The 18,465-nt window shown below is 36.1% G+C and overlaps 2 protein-coding genes across 9 annotated transcripts in view; both read right to left on the reverse strand.

Moving 5' to 3' along the window:
- The window catches only part of acot7 (acyl-CoA thioesterase 7), a 93,840-nt gene extending 79,234 nt beyond the window's left edge, over positions 1 to 14,606 (reverse strand). For 2 of the 8 annotated variants that reach the window (XM_089119328.1, XM_039663774.2), the window contains exons 1-4: positions 14,416 to 14,606; positions 12,704 to 12,888; positions 5,226 to 5,343; positions 3,382 to 3,538 (exon numbers count right to left, since the gene is read on the reverse strand). In XM_089119328.1, coding sequence (XP_088975454.1) covers positions 3,382 to 3,538; positions 5,226 to 5,343; positions 12,704 to 12,750 — 322 coding nt within the window. In that variant the 5' untranslated portion in view covers positions 12,751 to 12,888; positions 14,416 to 14,606. Of the gene's footprint in view, positions 1 to 3,381; positions 3,539 to 5,225; positions 5,344 to 6,082; positions 6,240 to 11,866; positions 12,019 to 12,703; positions 12,889 to 14,198; positions 14,225 to 14,415 lie in introns of those variants that run through there. The other 6 variants (XM_039663780.2, XM_039663779.2, XM_039663775.2 and 3 more) reach the window with 5 other exon arrangements.
- Positions 14,607 to 15,565: 959 nt separating this feature from the next.
- On the reverse strand, positions 15,566 to 17,109 carry hes2.2 (hes family bHLH transcription factor 2, tandem duplicate 2). The gene is made up of 3 exons (XM_039663787.2): positions 16,649 to 17,109; positions 16,462 to 16,549; positions 15,566 to 16,347 (listed from the first exon to the last, which is right to left on the reverse strand). Exons 1-3 carry the CDS (start codon positions 16,829 to 16,831, stop codon positions 16,034 to 16,036), a joined length of 585 nt encoding a protein of 194 aa, XP_039519721.2. The 5' UTR covers positions 16,832 to 17,109; the 3' UTR covers positions 15,566 to 16,033.
- Between the last annotated feature and the right edge of the window lie 1,356 nt (positions 17,110 to 18,465).

Here is an 18,465-nt window from a genome sequence, read left to right on the forward strand (position 1 = left end):
TTTAATTACTTTTAATTACTAATTACTTTCAAAATCCCATATCAATCTCAACCAGCTGAATAATACAAGGATAGACATGAATCTGTTTTAATTCTTTCAAATAAATACTATAAAATTGCATGAATTATCCTTAAACTGACCAAGGTGGAGAATGTTACATTATAAAAACATACTTTTTAACATCAGACAAAACATTTTGATGTTAAACCCACTATTGTTTCATGTCTGATCTCATGACATTTCACACTTTTGTCATACATATTTTACAATAATTCATATGAATTTGTACGAGTGTGGTCGTATGCATACACAGTATTTACCTCAATTACATCAGAAGTAACTAGGGGTGTAACGGTACACAAAAATCACGGTTCGGTACGTACCTCGGTTTTAAAGTCACGGTTCGGTACGTTTTCGATACAGCAAAAAGAAAGAAATGCCAGAGAAATTTCCTATTTGTTTAAAGAAAAAATATTTTTAAATAAGTGTGAGTTTTCCTAGATCTTGAAACTTTCAGGTTTATAAATAGGGGTCATCTTTGAAGGATTAACAAATAATGTTTTGGTCATCACAGTAAAAATAACATTTAAATATATATTTATTTATATAATATTTGAATTTTGAAGTGTTGAAAAAAGATGTGTGAAGTACTTGAAAGCATTTCACCATTCCAGCCAAACTGGTTCCAGTTAGTGTTACTATATTAAATCCATGGTGAATGTTGCTGGTCTGTGGACGAAAGTATTACTAGTTCATTCACGGCACAATGTTTCTCCTGGTTTCCATGACAGCGCTGTTTGATCTAATAGAGATCTACGGTTAATAACGGAGAAATGTGAATGCTTCTCACTAGATCTCGCAGCGATGTTATTACCTCAGTGGCGAATTCAAATGTTTTCTTTACCGGATCTCTTAGCGCTGTGTAGTAACAGTGTTGCTTGATCGAGATCGGCTCGCGCTGCACAGGTGTTGCTGGTCCGAACTGATAAACGATCCATGAAGCACTAACGAGTAGCGCAGTTTCGTTCTGCTTTCATTACGCTTGCCATTTGATGTTGCGCAACGTTGTGTTGGCCGCATCAGCACGAATTTTGCCGGCAGGAAAAATGGTCCAAGCAATCGTTCGGTTTGTATGCGTACCGAACCGGAAGCCTCGAACCGAAACGGTTCAATACGAATACATGTACCGTTACACCCCTAGAAGTAACTGTAATTAAATTACAGATGAATGAAGAGTAATCCCTCACTTTACATTTAATTAAATTACAGTAACAAATGACTTAGTAATTAGTTACACCCAACACTGGGATTTGAACTACAATGTATGGTATTGATTTGTTTCTTTAAGTTTTTCATTTTTGATACTTTGATACTACTCTGAGTGGTGGGATATGTAATTTATTTTTCCCAAGTCTTTCAGTTAAAAGATTGTATTGTCTGTTTGTGTATTATTGATATTTTTCTTTAATTTGTGAGTTTGTATGAGTAAATGTATTACTCAGTTTGTGTCTGCTTGTGCAGATAATTTATTCAGAATGATATATATTTATTAGATAATTATTCTTTTTGTTAAGTGTGTGTGTTAGGTGCTGAGGGCTTCAGGCAGGAATCCTCCCTTGTTTGCGCCACGTGCAGCGTGCTGGTGGCAGGTTGAACACTGTGTGCTGTGTACAGTGAGAACCACATATATTAGTTTTTCTTTTTTAGAAGTGCGAGGTTGTATTCCTTGTCCTTTAGCCCTCAGCCTTATCTTATATATATACAGTATTTAGAGTGTTTGTTTGCATTTTTTATGTGTGTTGATTATCTGTGATTTCTTTTTTGTGTGAAATTTAGTTTCAGTTATTCTCTGTGATATGTCAGAGTGGTATAGTCAGTTCTCTTAAAGCTGTATTATTAGCGCCCTCCCTACATCGGCCAATTCCAAGTTATCAAAAGTGGCGACTCCTAAGCGGAGGGAGCCCAGAGGTGTCTTGTTTGTAACGGCTTCGGCAGTCACTTCCACTACTACTAACTGGGTTCATCGCCCACGCCAAGCTGGATCACTTTTTGCCACATGACAACCCTGTTGCTGTGGTAACAACATGTGTCTTGGGAATAGCGCCTTTGTTTTAAATGTACAGTCTCTTTTTTTTTCTTTGATACACTATCTGTCAAATAAATACATTTCAAGGTGATCAGGGTGGGTTTTCTATTATAATATATCATACTATATGTTATTATAGTATGTACCCTATATGCTGTATGTTATATGTTTGCACCTTCCGGCCAAAGTAAATTCCTTGTATGTACAAACATTCAGGGCTGATTCTGATTCTGATAAACCCATTCTGATATAAAGCACCATATTTGTCTATATGCATCTAAAGTTCACATTAGCATCACATTATATTCAAATTAGTGAAAGTGTTTATTGAGCTATAGCTCCCTCTTGAGATGAGATGAGAAAGAGGAATTATCAAGTATATCAGTGATATTTGTTTCAGTGAACAGTAATAAACTACGTTACTCACATGAATATGGCAAAGTATTTCCAACAGTAGGGTGCTTTCGAAATGAGCTATAAATTGCTATTTTCGTAGTCAGCATGTCAGCTCATTGTACTTATATAATGACATATGCTGGGCTGACTGTTGTTGCAGTGTCTCAAACCACACCGAACTTTTACACATGACTCTTGAATAATAAAAGATAACCTTTAACCCAGAAAAATGAATGTACACGATGACGAAACACCTATTTTGACTAGCTTCAATGGAATCTCAAAAATTCATGCAAGCTGATGCCGCCTTAAGATTAATTTAGTCCATGTACAATGTAGATGTTTATCACTTTAAACTAAATTCCTTGCATTTTGTTTTAGTATCTAAAAAACTGGTTTTTAGTCCTGCATTCTTATTTACTTGTATAACTGTAATTGTACTTGTGAGGACTACATACTTATTATTTAAAATAAACAAATTCATCAATATATATAAAAAATAGTCAGAGGCTGACATTACAGCCGCTTAAAAAGAACAATGTTTTGTATAACACCACCTCAGAGCTACAGTGTTTAGACTTTTCTTCATTATTAAATGAGTAGATGTGAAGACGGATCATGTCAGGTCTTGTGTTAATCATATTTAATAGCATGATTTTGGTTTGATTATGTACAACTGTGAATGAGCTAAGAGAGCTATGGTGCAGGGAACATTTTAATGAACAACAACTTTGTGTGGTCCACACATAAGTCAAAAACATACTTTCTAAAGACTTAATATATGGAAAACTATTATGATTTTTTTTTTTATGTTTCTGTTATTTTAAGAGCTTTACAAGAGGACTTTCCTTTTAGTGTGAACTATTCCATTTAGCAATCGTTTATGAACTTTCACTGACCTGTGACTATGTTCTCTGAGAGAACATTGATCTGCACCTCGACTGAGTGTTTGGAGGTGTAGGTAATCTCAGCGCTGACATGCGCTACTTCACCGATGAACATTGGGTACAGGAAGTCTGTGCGCTCCACCCGGGCCAAAGCAGCTACACAGTGATCCTATTTGCCAAAAGAAATTGTCATTTATTAGCAGGATACCAGGATACTACAACTCAGTGTCTGAATCAATAGATACATTTGAACTGTGTGTGTGCATTGTGCTACATGTATGTAGGGCCCTCTACTGGCTACAGCAGACAATGGCCATTTTTGAGCAAAAGGCTTCGAAATTAATTTTTGATATGTTTTGGCTTACCTCACGGGCATCCAAGATGTAGGTGTCTTTGTTTACGCAGTAGTTTCAATTTTGATATTTTTGGGTCAACCCGTTCTTGTTTGTCAGTCATATAATGGAGGTCTATGGTCACCACCTCAGAGCATGCACAGAGAAGTCCAAACTAAACATGATTTAATAACTCGTAAATGTAAGCACATTGATGGCCTAAGACACGAAACGAGAGGTTTGTATGAGAAAACGAACAGTATTTATATCATTTTTTCCCTCTTGTAACCACAGCCACGTCCAAGTGATCTGAGGGCGCGGACGCTTCGGTCTGCGCAAGCCCGGAAGTGACCTCTTGCGTAGTTGCGAAAAAAAAAATCAACATTGTCTGTTGATATATCGAAATCGTCTTCCATTGCGATTTCCTGTGTGTCTAAATATGTTTAGATCTTCACATTGAAAGGTAACACTTCCGAAATCTCGGTGTAAAAAATGAGTGATTTTTCACGTTACTGTTCGTTTTCTCACACAAACCGCTCGTTTCGTGTCTTAGGCCATCAAAGTGTACTTACATTTACGAGTCATTAAATCATGTTTAATTTGGACTTCTCTGTGCATGCTCTTTGAGGTGGTGACCATAGACCTCCATTATATGACTGACAGACAAGAACGGTTTGACCTAAAAATATCAAAATTGAAAATACTGCAGAAACAAAGACACCTACATCTTGGATGCCCTTGAGGTAAGCTAAAACATACCAAAAATTTATTTCAAAGTGAACTATCCCTTTAATTGAGGGCGTTTTGGGGTTGTGTGTTTACTGAAAATCTTCAATATAAAGCTGCATAAAAGAAATAGAAATAGAAATATTATACAAACAGTTGACTTAAAAATTAAAATTCTGTCATCATTTACTTATGAATTAATGAAGAATATATTTTGAAGAGTGTCGGTAAACAAACAGTTGATGGACCCCATTGACTTCCATAGTAGGCTACTTGTTTTCCCTTCTATGGAAGTCAATGGGGTCCATCAACTGTCTGGTGGTTACAGACACTCTTCAACATATCTTTCTTTGTGTTCAGCAGAAGAAATGAATTCATACCGGTTTGAAACAACTTGAGGGTGAGTAAATCATGACAGAATTTAAATTAAGTAAATTATTCCTTTTATCACAATTTATAGATGTAGATTTATATACTAAAATGTATAAATACTTTACTATGTAAATAATATACAAATAATGAGAAAGATATTGTTTTGCATTAATGTAACGAGAATCTGTGCGATAAAAGGCTAATCATTTTTATGTCATATATCATAGCTGACTTGGCAGCAAAATATGACTACTCGTTTCTTGAGAGACTTTGCGAGTTTCAAATATCGCTTATCAAAATCAGAATGTCCATCAGTTACATCTTTCTTTACCATGCTCATCTGTTGTAGAAAAGCACACAAAACAGAAAGATAGTGGTACCAATGTTGAACTGTAAGACTAAAGGATATGAGGAAGAGGAACTCACCCCATTTTGAGTATTGCAGTGGCGTGTGCCAATGATGCACCCTGCTTCCTCAATCATCTTCAGGATAGTGCCACCATGAACATTACCAACAATGTTGGCATCATCAGGACGCATGATCCTGAAAGATTTAAGATTTAAAAAAAAAAAATCATTTCTAGGCTTCATAGAGATTTATTTATTGAGTATTGACCAACATTTATACTTTTGAATGTAACAATTCACAGATTTTATCCGTTAAAAAATATTAAATTACATCACAGGCTTCAAGACTCGATTAATTCATACAGTATATGACTGCAAGTGTTACTATAGTCAATAATTATATTTATATAAGTTCCAATCTCTATTGTTTAGCCCTATTGAAGCTGCATTTCACTCATTTTCTGTCTCTGTGCATTCCAAACAGTTTGTCAGTCAGAGATGCAACATTTGATCCTATATATTTTAATATATTCTTAGAGGGATTACATATTCATAACTACTCTAAAAATGGACTGTCATATACAGTATGAGGTGTATTAGTGTCATAATTAAAGACATAAGTTGGAAAAAAAAGCATTCAAGCTCAAATGACGCAACAAATGACAACATAGTCATACAGTGAAACAAAAACATCCAAAACCAGTTAGGGAAGAAATTCTGCCAAGTCATATTACCCCAAGACGATATTAAACCTCCATGAAACAACAAACTTAACTTAATTGATTTGTTGAACGTAAAAAAATCCATGTCAAACACAATATTACAAACACACAAAGCTGAAAATCTGGAAGAACATGAAAGTGTCTATGTCTGGATTAATATGAACAAGTGTGTGTTTAGAAGAGTATGATAATGTGTCTGTTAGTCAACTCTACCTGCTGAGCTCATAGTGAGAAGCCATGACTTAAAAGATAGACGAGAGAGTCTTGAGAAGTTCCCAACACAACAGTGACTTTCAGCGATAGTAACATCCTTTCTTTCATTTCCTCCATCACATCAACTCATTCATGACATCATCTCCACACTGACTCAGACTCCACCCACCATCTTCATTCAAATTCTGTGGGTATTCAATCAATGACACATTCGCTGCAGTTTTGTCCTGAATAGTACAGTACAAGGTGACTAGAACACACTAGATGTTAACTAAAATGAAAATAACTATTATATTAGTTCTAAACCTAGTTAGGATTCAGTTGACTTGACTTGACTGTATTTCGACTCTGTTGTAAAATAAACACAATGACACGTTATATAATTATGTGCAAAGCTACTATATTTAGCAACAGTAGACAGTCTACACTTCCACTAATACTTACAAGAATTATTTAACCTGATTTTTAGTAAAAAATAATTACTAAAAATTGTTTATTAAACATCTGTCTTGTATCATATTGCTAATGCCTCTGTTGTATATAAGTAATTAATACAAATCATTGCGTTAAGGATTAAATGTTAAAGTATTATGTTTCAATTACGGCTGTCAAATGATTAATCGCGATTAATCGCATCCAAAATAAAAGTTTGTGTTTACATAATATATGTGGGTGCACTGTGTATAATTATTTTATATATATAAATACACACACGCTTGTATATATTTAAGAAATATTTTCATGTATGAAGAGTTCAGATGCAAAAGCCTCTAAGTGCCATTTGAAATTTTCTTCTAGAATGATCATTTTTATCAAGCTTGTATATTTAAGTTCAGTGATTTCACTTAAATGGCAATGATGATTACCTATTAATTGTTATTTAAGTGAAATTTCTGAACTTAAATATACAAGTTTGATAAAAATCATCATTCAAGAAGAAAATTTCAAATGACATTTAGAGGCTTTTGCATCTGAACTCTTCGTATATACTGTCGATTTAAATTTAATTTATATTATATATAAATATTTTAAATATAAATAATATTTTATTCTTAAATATACATGCATGTGTGTGTATTAATAATTATAGTACACAGTGCACCCACATATATTATGTAAACACAAACTTTTATTTTGGCTGCGATTAATTGCGATTAAACACGGTTAATCGTTTGACAGCCCTAGTTTCAATAGCACTTGAAAGACATGAAATAGAGTTCTCAAGTAATGAAGTATTTTTCAAGTTCTTTACACATACTACCATGCTGATGAAAAATATACAATTTAGAAAATGTCATTTTTGTTCGCATTGAAGTAAAAAGATGCTTAACTGTCATTAAAGTGTCACAATGCAAAAATAAAAATAAAGGTCTAACAATTGGCTTCCTTTTTTTAGGAAAAATATTATTCATTTCTGATTTTGGGGATAGATGTGATCCGAATACATTATTGACAGGTAACGGACATGGAAAATGTAGTGAAAAGAACCCACTTTAAATCGTTCGCTTACTACAATATTTCATGTTTTCATATTAACCATCTAAACAACCAGTACAGGATTTTCAGAAATGTTCAGATTTCTGTCGACTGATTGATCAAATCACAGTTTATCATTAAAAGCAAAAATCTCTTGTTCCTTCACCCACTCTGATACAAGAAACTTTCCCATGATATTATCACTTCAGTGTTACCAGAAACGTTGCACTTTTGGATATTGAGAAATTTTTACAAATAAGTACCAAGGATTGAGTCATTTTGGTGTCATGCTGTTGTGTCTACGCCATACTGTCAACTGTCTTAACTATATTGGTCACATCACACGCAAAAACTTGTTTTGTATTCAGTTTGCATTACTTTAGCTCACTAAAATAGCTCAAAAGAGACACAGTATATAACATGTAATTTGGTTCAAGTTGTTTTTTCCCCCCATCACTGATACTTTAATTGTGTCTTGCGAAACAAAATGCACAAAAGCAAATATCCTACCTTGGAATATGAGGATTATGAAAAAAGCATCTGATCCCTCTCAGAAACAAAATGCCAGGCTCAATAAAATGTAGCATATTGGCTTTTTTACACTGTAACAAAATGACCTGGGCCCATATCCATGAAGAAAACTCTTAATTTAGCTTAATTTAAACTTTTACGTAGGAGTCTTAGCTTAAGAGCGATTCAGGACTGATCTGAGAGCAACCTTGAGTAAGGAAAAACTTTCATCTTAGTGAGGAGGCAGGGTTGATCCCGTTGCTATGACACACTCTTTTGAAGGCTGTGATTGGTTGGTTGTCCAAGATGGAACAAAAGAGCAATTTTAAGTATAGAGTTTATTCACACATACACACACACACACTGATTTATATATACATTATAGGCATTATGTATATATAAATATTTTTTTTTACCATGTTAATTTCCTATGGTATTTGATTGGCTTAGAATGCTAAAAAAATGTTCCACTCTTTCCAATTACACTGATTGCTGTCTATTTAAGTGGTGGTTTGAATGTTGGTGTTAATATAGCAAACAAGGAATAAAATCTTATTAACTCACCGTCATCTATTGCAACACGTTTCTTCTGCCATTTTCTCCTCTGCTAAAGAAACTCTTAAGCCTCTTAAAAGTCCTCATCCGTACTCCTAATAATTTTGACTTTAAGACCTCTTTTAAGGGTTAAGATTCTTTCTAAATTACTTTTTTCTTTACTAGGATTTTTTCTTTAATTTTAAGAGTAAGCGCCCACATTTATAAGAATTTTCTTAGAATTTTGTCACTAGGAGCTACTTTTTGCATTAGAATTCTTTATGAATACGGGCCCTGACTTGTTAAGCACTAACAAAATGGATCTAACCGCACTAAGTGATTCACCCTGGCTGCTAAGTAAATTTGGTCACGTCTGAGTAAATGTGGTATCTGCGCAACATTTGCATGTGAATATAATGTGTTTGTTTATACTGACTGTGCGTTATAGCAAAATGCAATGTGAAGGAAAATGAACTACATTATAAACCATATGTCACACACAATTATGATGTTTATTCTGTAAACTCTGGAAATATAAATTGAAAAAAATCATATATTTACAGCCAGGAACAAAAATGTGTTTCCCAACCCTGTTCCTGGCGGCGTATTCTTTGCCCCCCTAATCAAACACACCTGATTCAACTCATCAGCTCATAACCAATCTGATTATGAGTTGTTATGAGCTGATGAGTTGAATCAGGTGTGTTTGATGAGAATACGCACAATGTTGGTGTGCCTCCAGGAACAGGGTTGGACTATGTGTTTAAGGGTTAGTTCAACCAAAAATAAAAGTGTTATCAATTACTCACTTTCATGTTCCAAATGAAATGGTAGTTCATTTTCAGAACACAAATTATTTGAGAGATTTCTGTCCCTGCATTGACAGTCCACACAACTATTTGACGCTTCAAAAAGGCGATAAAGGGATCGTAAATCCAATCTATGAATTGAGCAGATCAATCCAAATTTTTGGATTTTGATGATAAACAAATTGAATTTAGGCCTTTATTCACATGCAAACTTTCATGAACACACACATTTCAGTTTAGTTTGCGGCACCTATCGGGCACCATGAAACTGGCTCATCTTTTAGCAGAATACATTGCACCATAACTTGCGCTTCACGTCTAACCTTGCCCCGAGGCAGGTCATGTTCTGGGTGGGACGTCAGCCTTGAGCAACGTGAAACGTCTGACAGAAAGTCACTCCCCCAGTTTCACTAGGCCAACATAGTAAATGATTTTTAAATACAAAATTGTCTGCCTTTTAGCGATGATTATTTATTACAATTATAATTATTTTATATGATTTATTATTATCCATTACGCAAGATCAATTTTAGTTTAATCATTTTTAAATATTTAGTTTAAATGAACAAAAATATATAAATAAGATTTGGAATCGATATATAAAACTGTTACATGTTCAAGTCTCTATACACTCACCTAAAGGATTATTAGGAACACCATACTAATACTGTGTTTGACCTTCAAAACTGCCTTAATTCTACGCGTTGATTAACAAGGTGCTGAAAGCATTCTTTAGAAATGTTGGCCCATAGCATCTTGCAGTTGATGGAGATTTGTGGGATGCACATCCAGGGCACGAAGCTCCCGTTCCACCACATCCCAAAGATGCTCTATTGGGTTGAGATCTGGAGACTGTGGGGGCCATTTTAGTACAGTGAATTGTCATGTTCAAGAAACCAATTTGAATAATTTGGAGCTTTGTGACATGGTGCATTATCCTGCTGGAAGTAGCCATCAGAGGATGGGTACATCATGGTGGCCATAAAGGGATGGACATGATCATAAACAATGCTCCGGTAGGCTGTGGGATTTAAACGATGCCCAATTGGCACTAAGGGGCCTAAAGTGTGCCAAAGAAAACATCCCCCACTCCATTACACCACCACCACCAGCCTGCACAGTGGTAACAAGGCATGATGGATCCATGTTCTCATTCTGTTTACGCCAAATTCTGACTCTACCATCTGAATGTCTCAACAGAAATCGAGACTCATCAGACCAGGCAACATTTTTCCAGTCTTCAACTGTCCAATTTTGGTGAGCTCTTGCAAATTGTAGCCTCGTATTCCTATTTGTAGTGGAGATGAGAGGTACCCGGTGGGGTCTTATTCTGTTGTAGCCCATCCGCCTCAAGGTTGTGCGTGTTGTGGCTTCACAAATGCTTCGCTGCATACCTCAGTCAAAGTTGCTCTTCTATCAGCTTTGGTTTTGTGAACTAAAACTTGTCTGGTTTTGAAACAAATAACGTATGTTTGTTCAACTACCATGGTAGAGCCCAGTTATGGTAAACGGAAAGTCAAGCATGTTCAACTGACTTGTGCAAGAAGAACATTTGTTCATCATCACTCGAGTGCGCTTGAGTTTCTGTTTATGTTTGCTGGTCAATGTTTATATGCAAGTAAAAACCTAAATTCCATCAATTCAATAATATAAAGCAATTGTCTCTTAAGATATTTTGGACTTAACTGCTCTAGATAGTTGTATGGACTGTCAAAGAAGTCTGTATCCCATTTCCTATGGACTGTCTAATTCTAAACATATATCCTAAACATATGGGGAACAGACTTCAACATAAGTGAGGGACAGATTAACAAAGTCTTATGGGTTTGAAACGACACGAGGGTGTCATTGAAGACCTATTTTTAATTTTTGGGTGAACTTGGCCTTTAATGCACCAGTATACTGAAGTCTATGAGGTTATCGTCGTGAAATGCACTTAAGCAAAAACTAACACAATAGAAGGATATAACTTGCTTATAATACACTTATCAAAATTATAAGTGACTTATAAATTTTTTTTAAAATTATCATTCAGTCTTTCTTTCACCACATAATCATACGGGAAAACAATATTGGTATTTACAAACAAACTTTTCAACTTAACCTACGAACTATTTGAGTCAGATTTGACGGAAACGTGGAAACTTACTGGTCAAAATATCTTCTATTCTTGATATATATATATACAATTGTACTATGCGAAAATTAACAATTAATGACATTCAGTCTCATTGTTACTTTCTAGACCACTGCTGCAACACTACCGTGTTGTTGTCACATGATACCTGTTCATTTTCTCACCGTTGATTAGGATTAACCAATCACAGTCGTTTGGATTAAAGTTGTTGTTGAGATTACCAACGCGGATTTTCATCAGTAAATCAGGTTTGCAAAAAACAGAATTATACATTATAGCATTAGCATGTTTCCAGAATAAAAATAAAATACAAACAACCTTGATGTAGAATTCGGCTTTCTGGCCCCCCAGTTTAGTTTCCACAGGTGCTGGAGTTGTTTGTGTCTCATAGCACCATTAGATAGTAACATATTAGCAAATTCACACACAAACTGCGTGACACGTGACAACAAATACCGAAACAGTCAAAATCTCATAAAATTTGAACATGGTTGCAGGTTATACCGCTTACAAGCACGAGAGGGCAGTCGCGCTTGAGCATCGAATGACAAGAAGTAGCCTCTGTCACCGCGCTATCGGCTATCCACGGGCTTTTTAAACATTTAATCCTGATTACTGAAACAAAGGGATAAACACGCGAGCGCCGACATTTATACTATGAAAATATCACGCATAACAGCCCTTTCGATTTCATTTCTACTTTCTATTTACCAGTTTATTTAATGATCCGCTTCTCTAGAACTATAATCATAGCTTAATCTAATAGGCTATACCACGCTATTTAAATCCCGTATACCTCTCTAGAATATAAATTTTCTTTCTTGACCGCCTAGATAACCTTGCTTCAGTCAGGGCTCTACGTCAGCATCCCTGTTGAGGTCATCACATGCGACATACGATGTACCGGGTATGAACGACAGTGTGAGAGAGAAAAAAAAAGTTCCAGCATCCGAAACCTGTTTTTAGTCATATGCAATAAACAAAAGTAACGTCCAAATATTTCGTTCTCTGTAAAACGTGTTAGGTAGAACAAAAAATGATCTTATTCTATTTGTGGAGCAGGCGGATTAGGCTATTGGGCCGCTTTACCGGACGTAAAAATTCAGATCCATTCATTGAGCCACTAAAGGTTAGAGCTACATAAAAACGTCTTACCTGCATATCTGAATGGATGATGCCGCTTGTGCATTTGAAGTAGACATTATATGAGCTTGCGTCGAGGCTCGTCTTTGACCCCGGTTCCGTGTGTCGTAGTGAAATAGACTGAGTCAGGCGGAGCGAGAGCTGCAGGTTTGAAGGATAAAATCGATTGGCCAGGCTTCTTCCACTGCAGTGGTAGCCTATAAGTAAGACATGATGAAAATCAAACTGTTGTTGATTATTTAGCTTATGTACAGGGCGCGAATCGTTTATCGATTCTTAAACTGTTTTCAGAAAGTTTGCTTTCGTTTATTAGCGGAAGGTTACACATGTGGAGATGGACTAGCTTAAACTGTCCCTTTGTTGTTCTCTATAAACCAAAGAAACGTTTTTATATAAAAAAAAATATATAAATATCAACAATTTATACATTCTGGACTTTAGGTTTACCAACATGTATATAGCCTACATTTTTGAGTATCAATATTAATGTAATAAAAACTCGGGGGGGGGGGGGGGGGGGGGGGGTTCCACAGTTGAACTTAACCACCGAAAGGTGGCAGCAGAGACCAGGTTTGCCTGCAAGCGTTCATATAATAAAAGAGACGTTTTTATATAATAAAATACATATACATTTATAATATGTAAAAAAAAATATATATAACAGTATTATAACGTTGTATTATTAACGTTATATTATTATAACATTATAAAATATACACATATTTATATAATAAAATATACATCAAACGTTTATACATTAACTTTAGGTTTACCAACATGCAAGGGCGTAACTTTGGGTCTACCATTGGGGGGGTTAAACTCGCGCCATATTTATTAATTTATTTATTTATTGAATAATTTTCTTTTGTAAATGATAACATGCTAATTTGCCGTTCCTGTATTAGAAATACATTGTGATACTTTTATTCCCCACTTCTGAAGTAGGAAAGGGTTCCGAGCCCCACCTGTCCCCAATCAACTTAACAACATGTTAAGGTTGAACTAGGCTTTAAGTTTAACTGTTAAAATGTATTTTATTAACATCACATTGTAAAAACTTAACATCCAATAACAGCATTAAAAACTTTCAAATAGAGAAAAAAGAAAGTGCAATTATATTATCACTTTGCATGAAATACGACTCAAAAGTAGATAGAAAAATTGTGTTTGCATTTATATAGCCTCTAATAATATAAAATTCAGAAACTGAGAAAATTGTGGACTAACGTTAGTTGTGCTTTGATTCATTTTGTCACTTTGCAAACTCCATGCTAAAAGAACAAAAAATAAAATCATAATAATAATATCAAATTGAGCTGAAGGTGGCAAATTCCTAATAATGTTCGTATAAGATGCTACCTAAAATAAGTTGCGCATAGCCTACAGCAAAGGTGTTTTAACAACAAAACACATCCACTTGCACATATTTGACAATCGGAATATAAGATCCTAATATAGCTTGCAAATTGTGAAATTCTGAATAAAAAAATAAATAAAAGCAGATCACCAGTCATTCAGCTGTTGTGGCTGCGGTGTGACAAGCAAGGACGCGTCTCCATGGGAACCATAAAATGATACTACGATCAATAACGGTCGCCTTGAAAAACTTTTAAACTTACCGGTACGTGTGAAAAGGTTAAGTAAGGTTTACATTTAAATGTGTCTTTGTTTTGTTTTGAGTGTATGGTCAATAAATAAAGGAATTAAAAAGATGGGCACAAAACCTGTTTGTCGTGCCCACTCGTCGCGCCGCACTTTGAGAAAACTTAGCAATGGGGCTAACTTAGCTCCGTTTGGTCAGGATTTTTCCTTTCTCGGAGCCGACCAACAATTAAAAAATCTTTGTCTGGCTGCCTTTCAATGTCCTTTCCATCTTTCTATCCGTTAGCATGCAACTTCAGCTATTTCCTCAAACCATTCATCCCAGCGACTGCGCAACATAGTAGGCTAAACAAACTTGGTAGAGAAAGCGGGTTGGGTAATACCAAGTCGGTGCGGTGGGCAGAGGGTACATTAAAATATGATACTATCTATCTTGTTGGCAAAATGTATTTAATATTAAGTCGGAATCTGAATGATTCGGAATCTATTCTAATCTGAATGATGTGATGATATTCGGGGGGTTATATTAGCTGGGTCTGATTTTTGAGGGGGGTCATAACCCCCCTAACCCCCCGCAAATTACGCCCATGCCAACATGTATATACTTTGAGTAACAATGTTTTACACAAACTCGTTTCTTTTCTTTTTTTTTCTACAGTTGAACTAAACCACCGAAAGGTGGTAGCAGAGACCAGGTTTTCCTACAAGCGTTCATAAAGAGGACGCTGTCAAGCTGTCACTTTTCATTTGCATTTCTTTATTGCAAAATAATGCTTCTCTATATAGCACGCTTTGTATTTATCGTGAAATTTCTACGCGAATGAGTTTTTACGTGCATATTATGCGCACTGTTAACCTCTTGTGTATAAGTGGTGTGGGTACGTCGGCTACACGTCATAAAGTGCTATCATATGCAAGCGAAAACTGCGTATTATATGCACATAAATATTTATTTTCACTTATTTAAACGTGCTAGAAACACATTTCATGATTATTAAGACCAGATTAAGACTGATTTAGAAGACGCTTTTTTGTTCTTCATGGTTCATTCAAAGAATAAGCATAGGCCCATGTGTTTATCTGATATTCAATGTGATAATAGCTAGGCTACTCATTGTCTTCATTTACGCGCCCAAATCATGTTTTTGTAGCGAGTCCATGCTTTTCCTTTGTGGACAAGCTCTGTTTGTGCTCTTAACCCCATTTTTATTTGACTTTAGCTATTTGTCCAGAAAGAATGACGCAAGGGAAACCAGCTGTGTATGCCGCAATTTTATTATAAAGTATATAGCACAACACATGTATAAACAAGTATTCCAAATACATAGTATTAGCACATCCACCCAAAAAAGAGATTTCAGTGAACAACACAGTGCTTACAATTAAATAATCCGCACCAACTCAGGATACTGAAGTGTGAAGCGCAAATCTTTTACCATTAATAACCCATGGGGTTTTACAAGGCGTTTTCAAGAGCCACCGACGATTTAACCCGCAATGGGGAATAAATCTATAACCACGTTATGTACAGGTCACGCGCAGGATCTTTATGAAAACAAAACTATTTAAACGGGTCTGTTCCATTACTATAGACTGGACTGTGGGGAAAAAAACAAGTATACAATACTTATATGTTATTTGATGACTCGTTTTCATCATCAAGTTGCCTACGTTTTAAAAGAGACATAGGTTGCAAATATGTACAATTCTGATAACAGTCATTTGTGTGGTAGCCTAGATCTACCAAGGTCTCCAAACTTCCGCGTCGGTGATCACTGGCACGGGCTGTTGACTGAGAATCTCAGCGTTGCTTTTGGGGTTTTGGATTCTTGAGCTGCTAGATTTCAAATTCAGGAGTTTTTGCTGGATTTGTGACATCATTTTGGAGCTCTGTGCACAGCAGTTCTGGCAGGCCGGTGTATTGGGCGTCGTGGAACGCTGGAGGAACTCGTTGACGCGATGGCGCGTTTCTGTGTCGATGTTGGTTTGCGCGATGCGAGCTGAAACGCGCTGCATGCAGGTTGTGTACCCCTCTTTAAAACTAACGGCACCATCTGTAAGCAAACAATAAACAGGCATACAGTTTAGTTTACTTTGAAAATAGTTTACATCAGACGAACATTATATGAGTCGAAATGGAAAAGATAGCCAATCTGAAGAAAACTGACCTTTAGAAGGAGTGGATTGAATATCAGTCAGGAATCGAACGGTCATCTCCAAAATATCAGCTTTCTCCAGTTTAGAATAACGGCAATTCTGAAATAGAGAACAAAAAAAAAAACGTTACACATCAGCACTTCACGTTGAAGACGGACTATCCAATTATCATGCGTTTAACATATGCGTAAAACTTACATTTTTGCCTGTGAGCGGGAGAATGAGCGCTTTTAATCGGTCGAGGCTCTCGTTGATGCGCGCTCGTCGTTTCTTTTCCAGTAATGGTTTTAAGGTTTTTCTCAGTTCGTTTGCCTCCTTTCTCATGGCCACGGTGCGGGGCGCATAAGACAGAGCAGATACAGCAGTTGCGTTGGGAGTCATGGTGAGGTTGCTGTGGGAAGATCGTATGCTGGATGGAGGACCCGCGCGGGGTTTTTATTCCTGACCGGCGCGTCATGGGAACGCCCCCCACGCCTCAAACAACTCCTCTGGTCAAATAACTTTAGACTGTAGAACAAAAGGACGCGTCTGTAGCGTGTATACATAATTTTTCACTTTTAATCTCAGTTTGAAAATCTATTAACCAACATATATTATATTAGTTGATATTACACAACTTCCTATTGCCTATTCGATATAGCCTGCTGTAATTTAATTTTTGCTCGTTCACCCATCATGTTATATTTCGACTGAGAGATGCTATTATATATTTAAACTACCCTTAGTTTATTTATATTTATTATTTGACTAATTTACCCAATCTTTCAACATATGTTAATGCGTCTTTACGCGCCTTTTTCACTGTTGAGCGGAATAAAAGCCTGAAACTGTTTATGAACAATTTACATCTATTATTTAACGTTATATCTTATTGAAAATGCTTTTTCTATTGTTCTATCAAATAGATGCTTGCGAAGAAAACATGTTAATGAGAAGTAGAGGGAAGCTGGTGACGCGTAAGGACACGGGATTGGGATCCAGTTTAGGGCGGGATAAGCATTTATAATTTAAATAAAACAGACAGATTCCCAAGCCACGCCGTTTTAAAGTAACATCTGTCTGTAAATTTTGACAAACAATAGCTTTTCTGTCTATGATGACGTGCGTCTTACACCTGTAGCTATACCGCTGGCGTTCATGGGGAGGGGTTGTGCGCACGCGTCCCCCAGCAGACCGAAGTTGCCATGCAAACCAATATGTGATCACTACATTCAACAAACATTGATTTGGCGTATAATGCTTGTCTTCAAGCATATGGTCCACGTTAATTTGTTTGTTTTAAATTATAGGACGTGGACTATGCAACAAAAACTATGTTTGCGTACGCACGCCTGTTGTGTGTTATATTTTCCTTTAGACTATGTTTATCTACATGAAAACCAAAAAGACGTTTAACCCATGATCGGGTTTTCAAATATTTCAGCTAGGGGACCTTGGAGCCCCATGGGATCCACGCGTCCTGCACGCGTCATGTAGAGGTCTCCAGATGGCCTCCCCTCAACCAACTCCCCTTTTAATGATGGTGTAACTTGTGCCCCTCATCTTTCAAAAGTTCCAGTCTTTCGTTGTTTTCTAAAAGCATTTTTGGCGTCGTTGGCCCATCTGCATGCGCCACGTCAATGGTTTTGGATTACAAATGATCTAACAAAAGAGAAGCGTTATTCGTTTATTTTACGCGCAGACCTGCCGCTGTTTTTTAATATGAAAAGCGCCATTCATATGCTATTCTGCTTGAGACGCGCCTATAGTTGGATAATATACCAGATATAGCAATTTTATTATATTCAAACTGATGCAAAACGTGTTCAAAATACAGCTAGGCTATTAAAGGAAAAACAAAGAAACGGAGGCTGCGAAACATACCCAGTTAATCTTATGTCAGCTAGTGATATGCAATTTCAGTAGAGTGACATATGTTTTATTTTAGTTCTTGTTTTATTATTTTTACACATGTATGTAAGCTATGCGTTTGTAATAATAAAATGAACACAAGGGAGCGTCAGAGTTGCGATGTC

This window comes from Pimephales promelas, chromosome 14 (assembly GCF_988280905.1).
Source record: "Pimephales promelas chromosome 14, fPimPro1.hap1.1, whole genome shotgun sequence".
In the NCBI taxonomy this organism is placed as follows: Eukaryota; Metazoa; Chordata; class Actinopteri; order Cypriniformes; family Leuciscidae; genus Pimephales; species Pimephales promelas.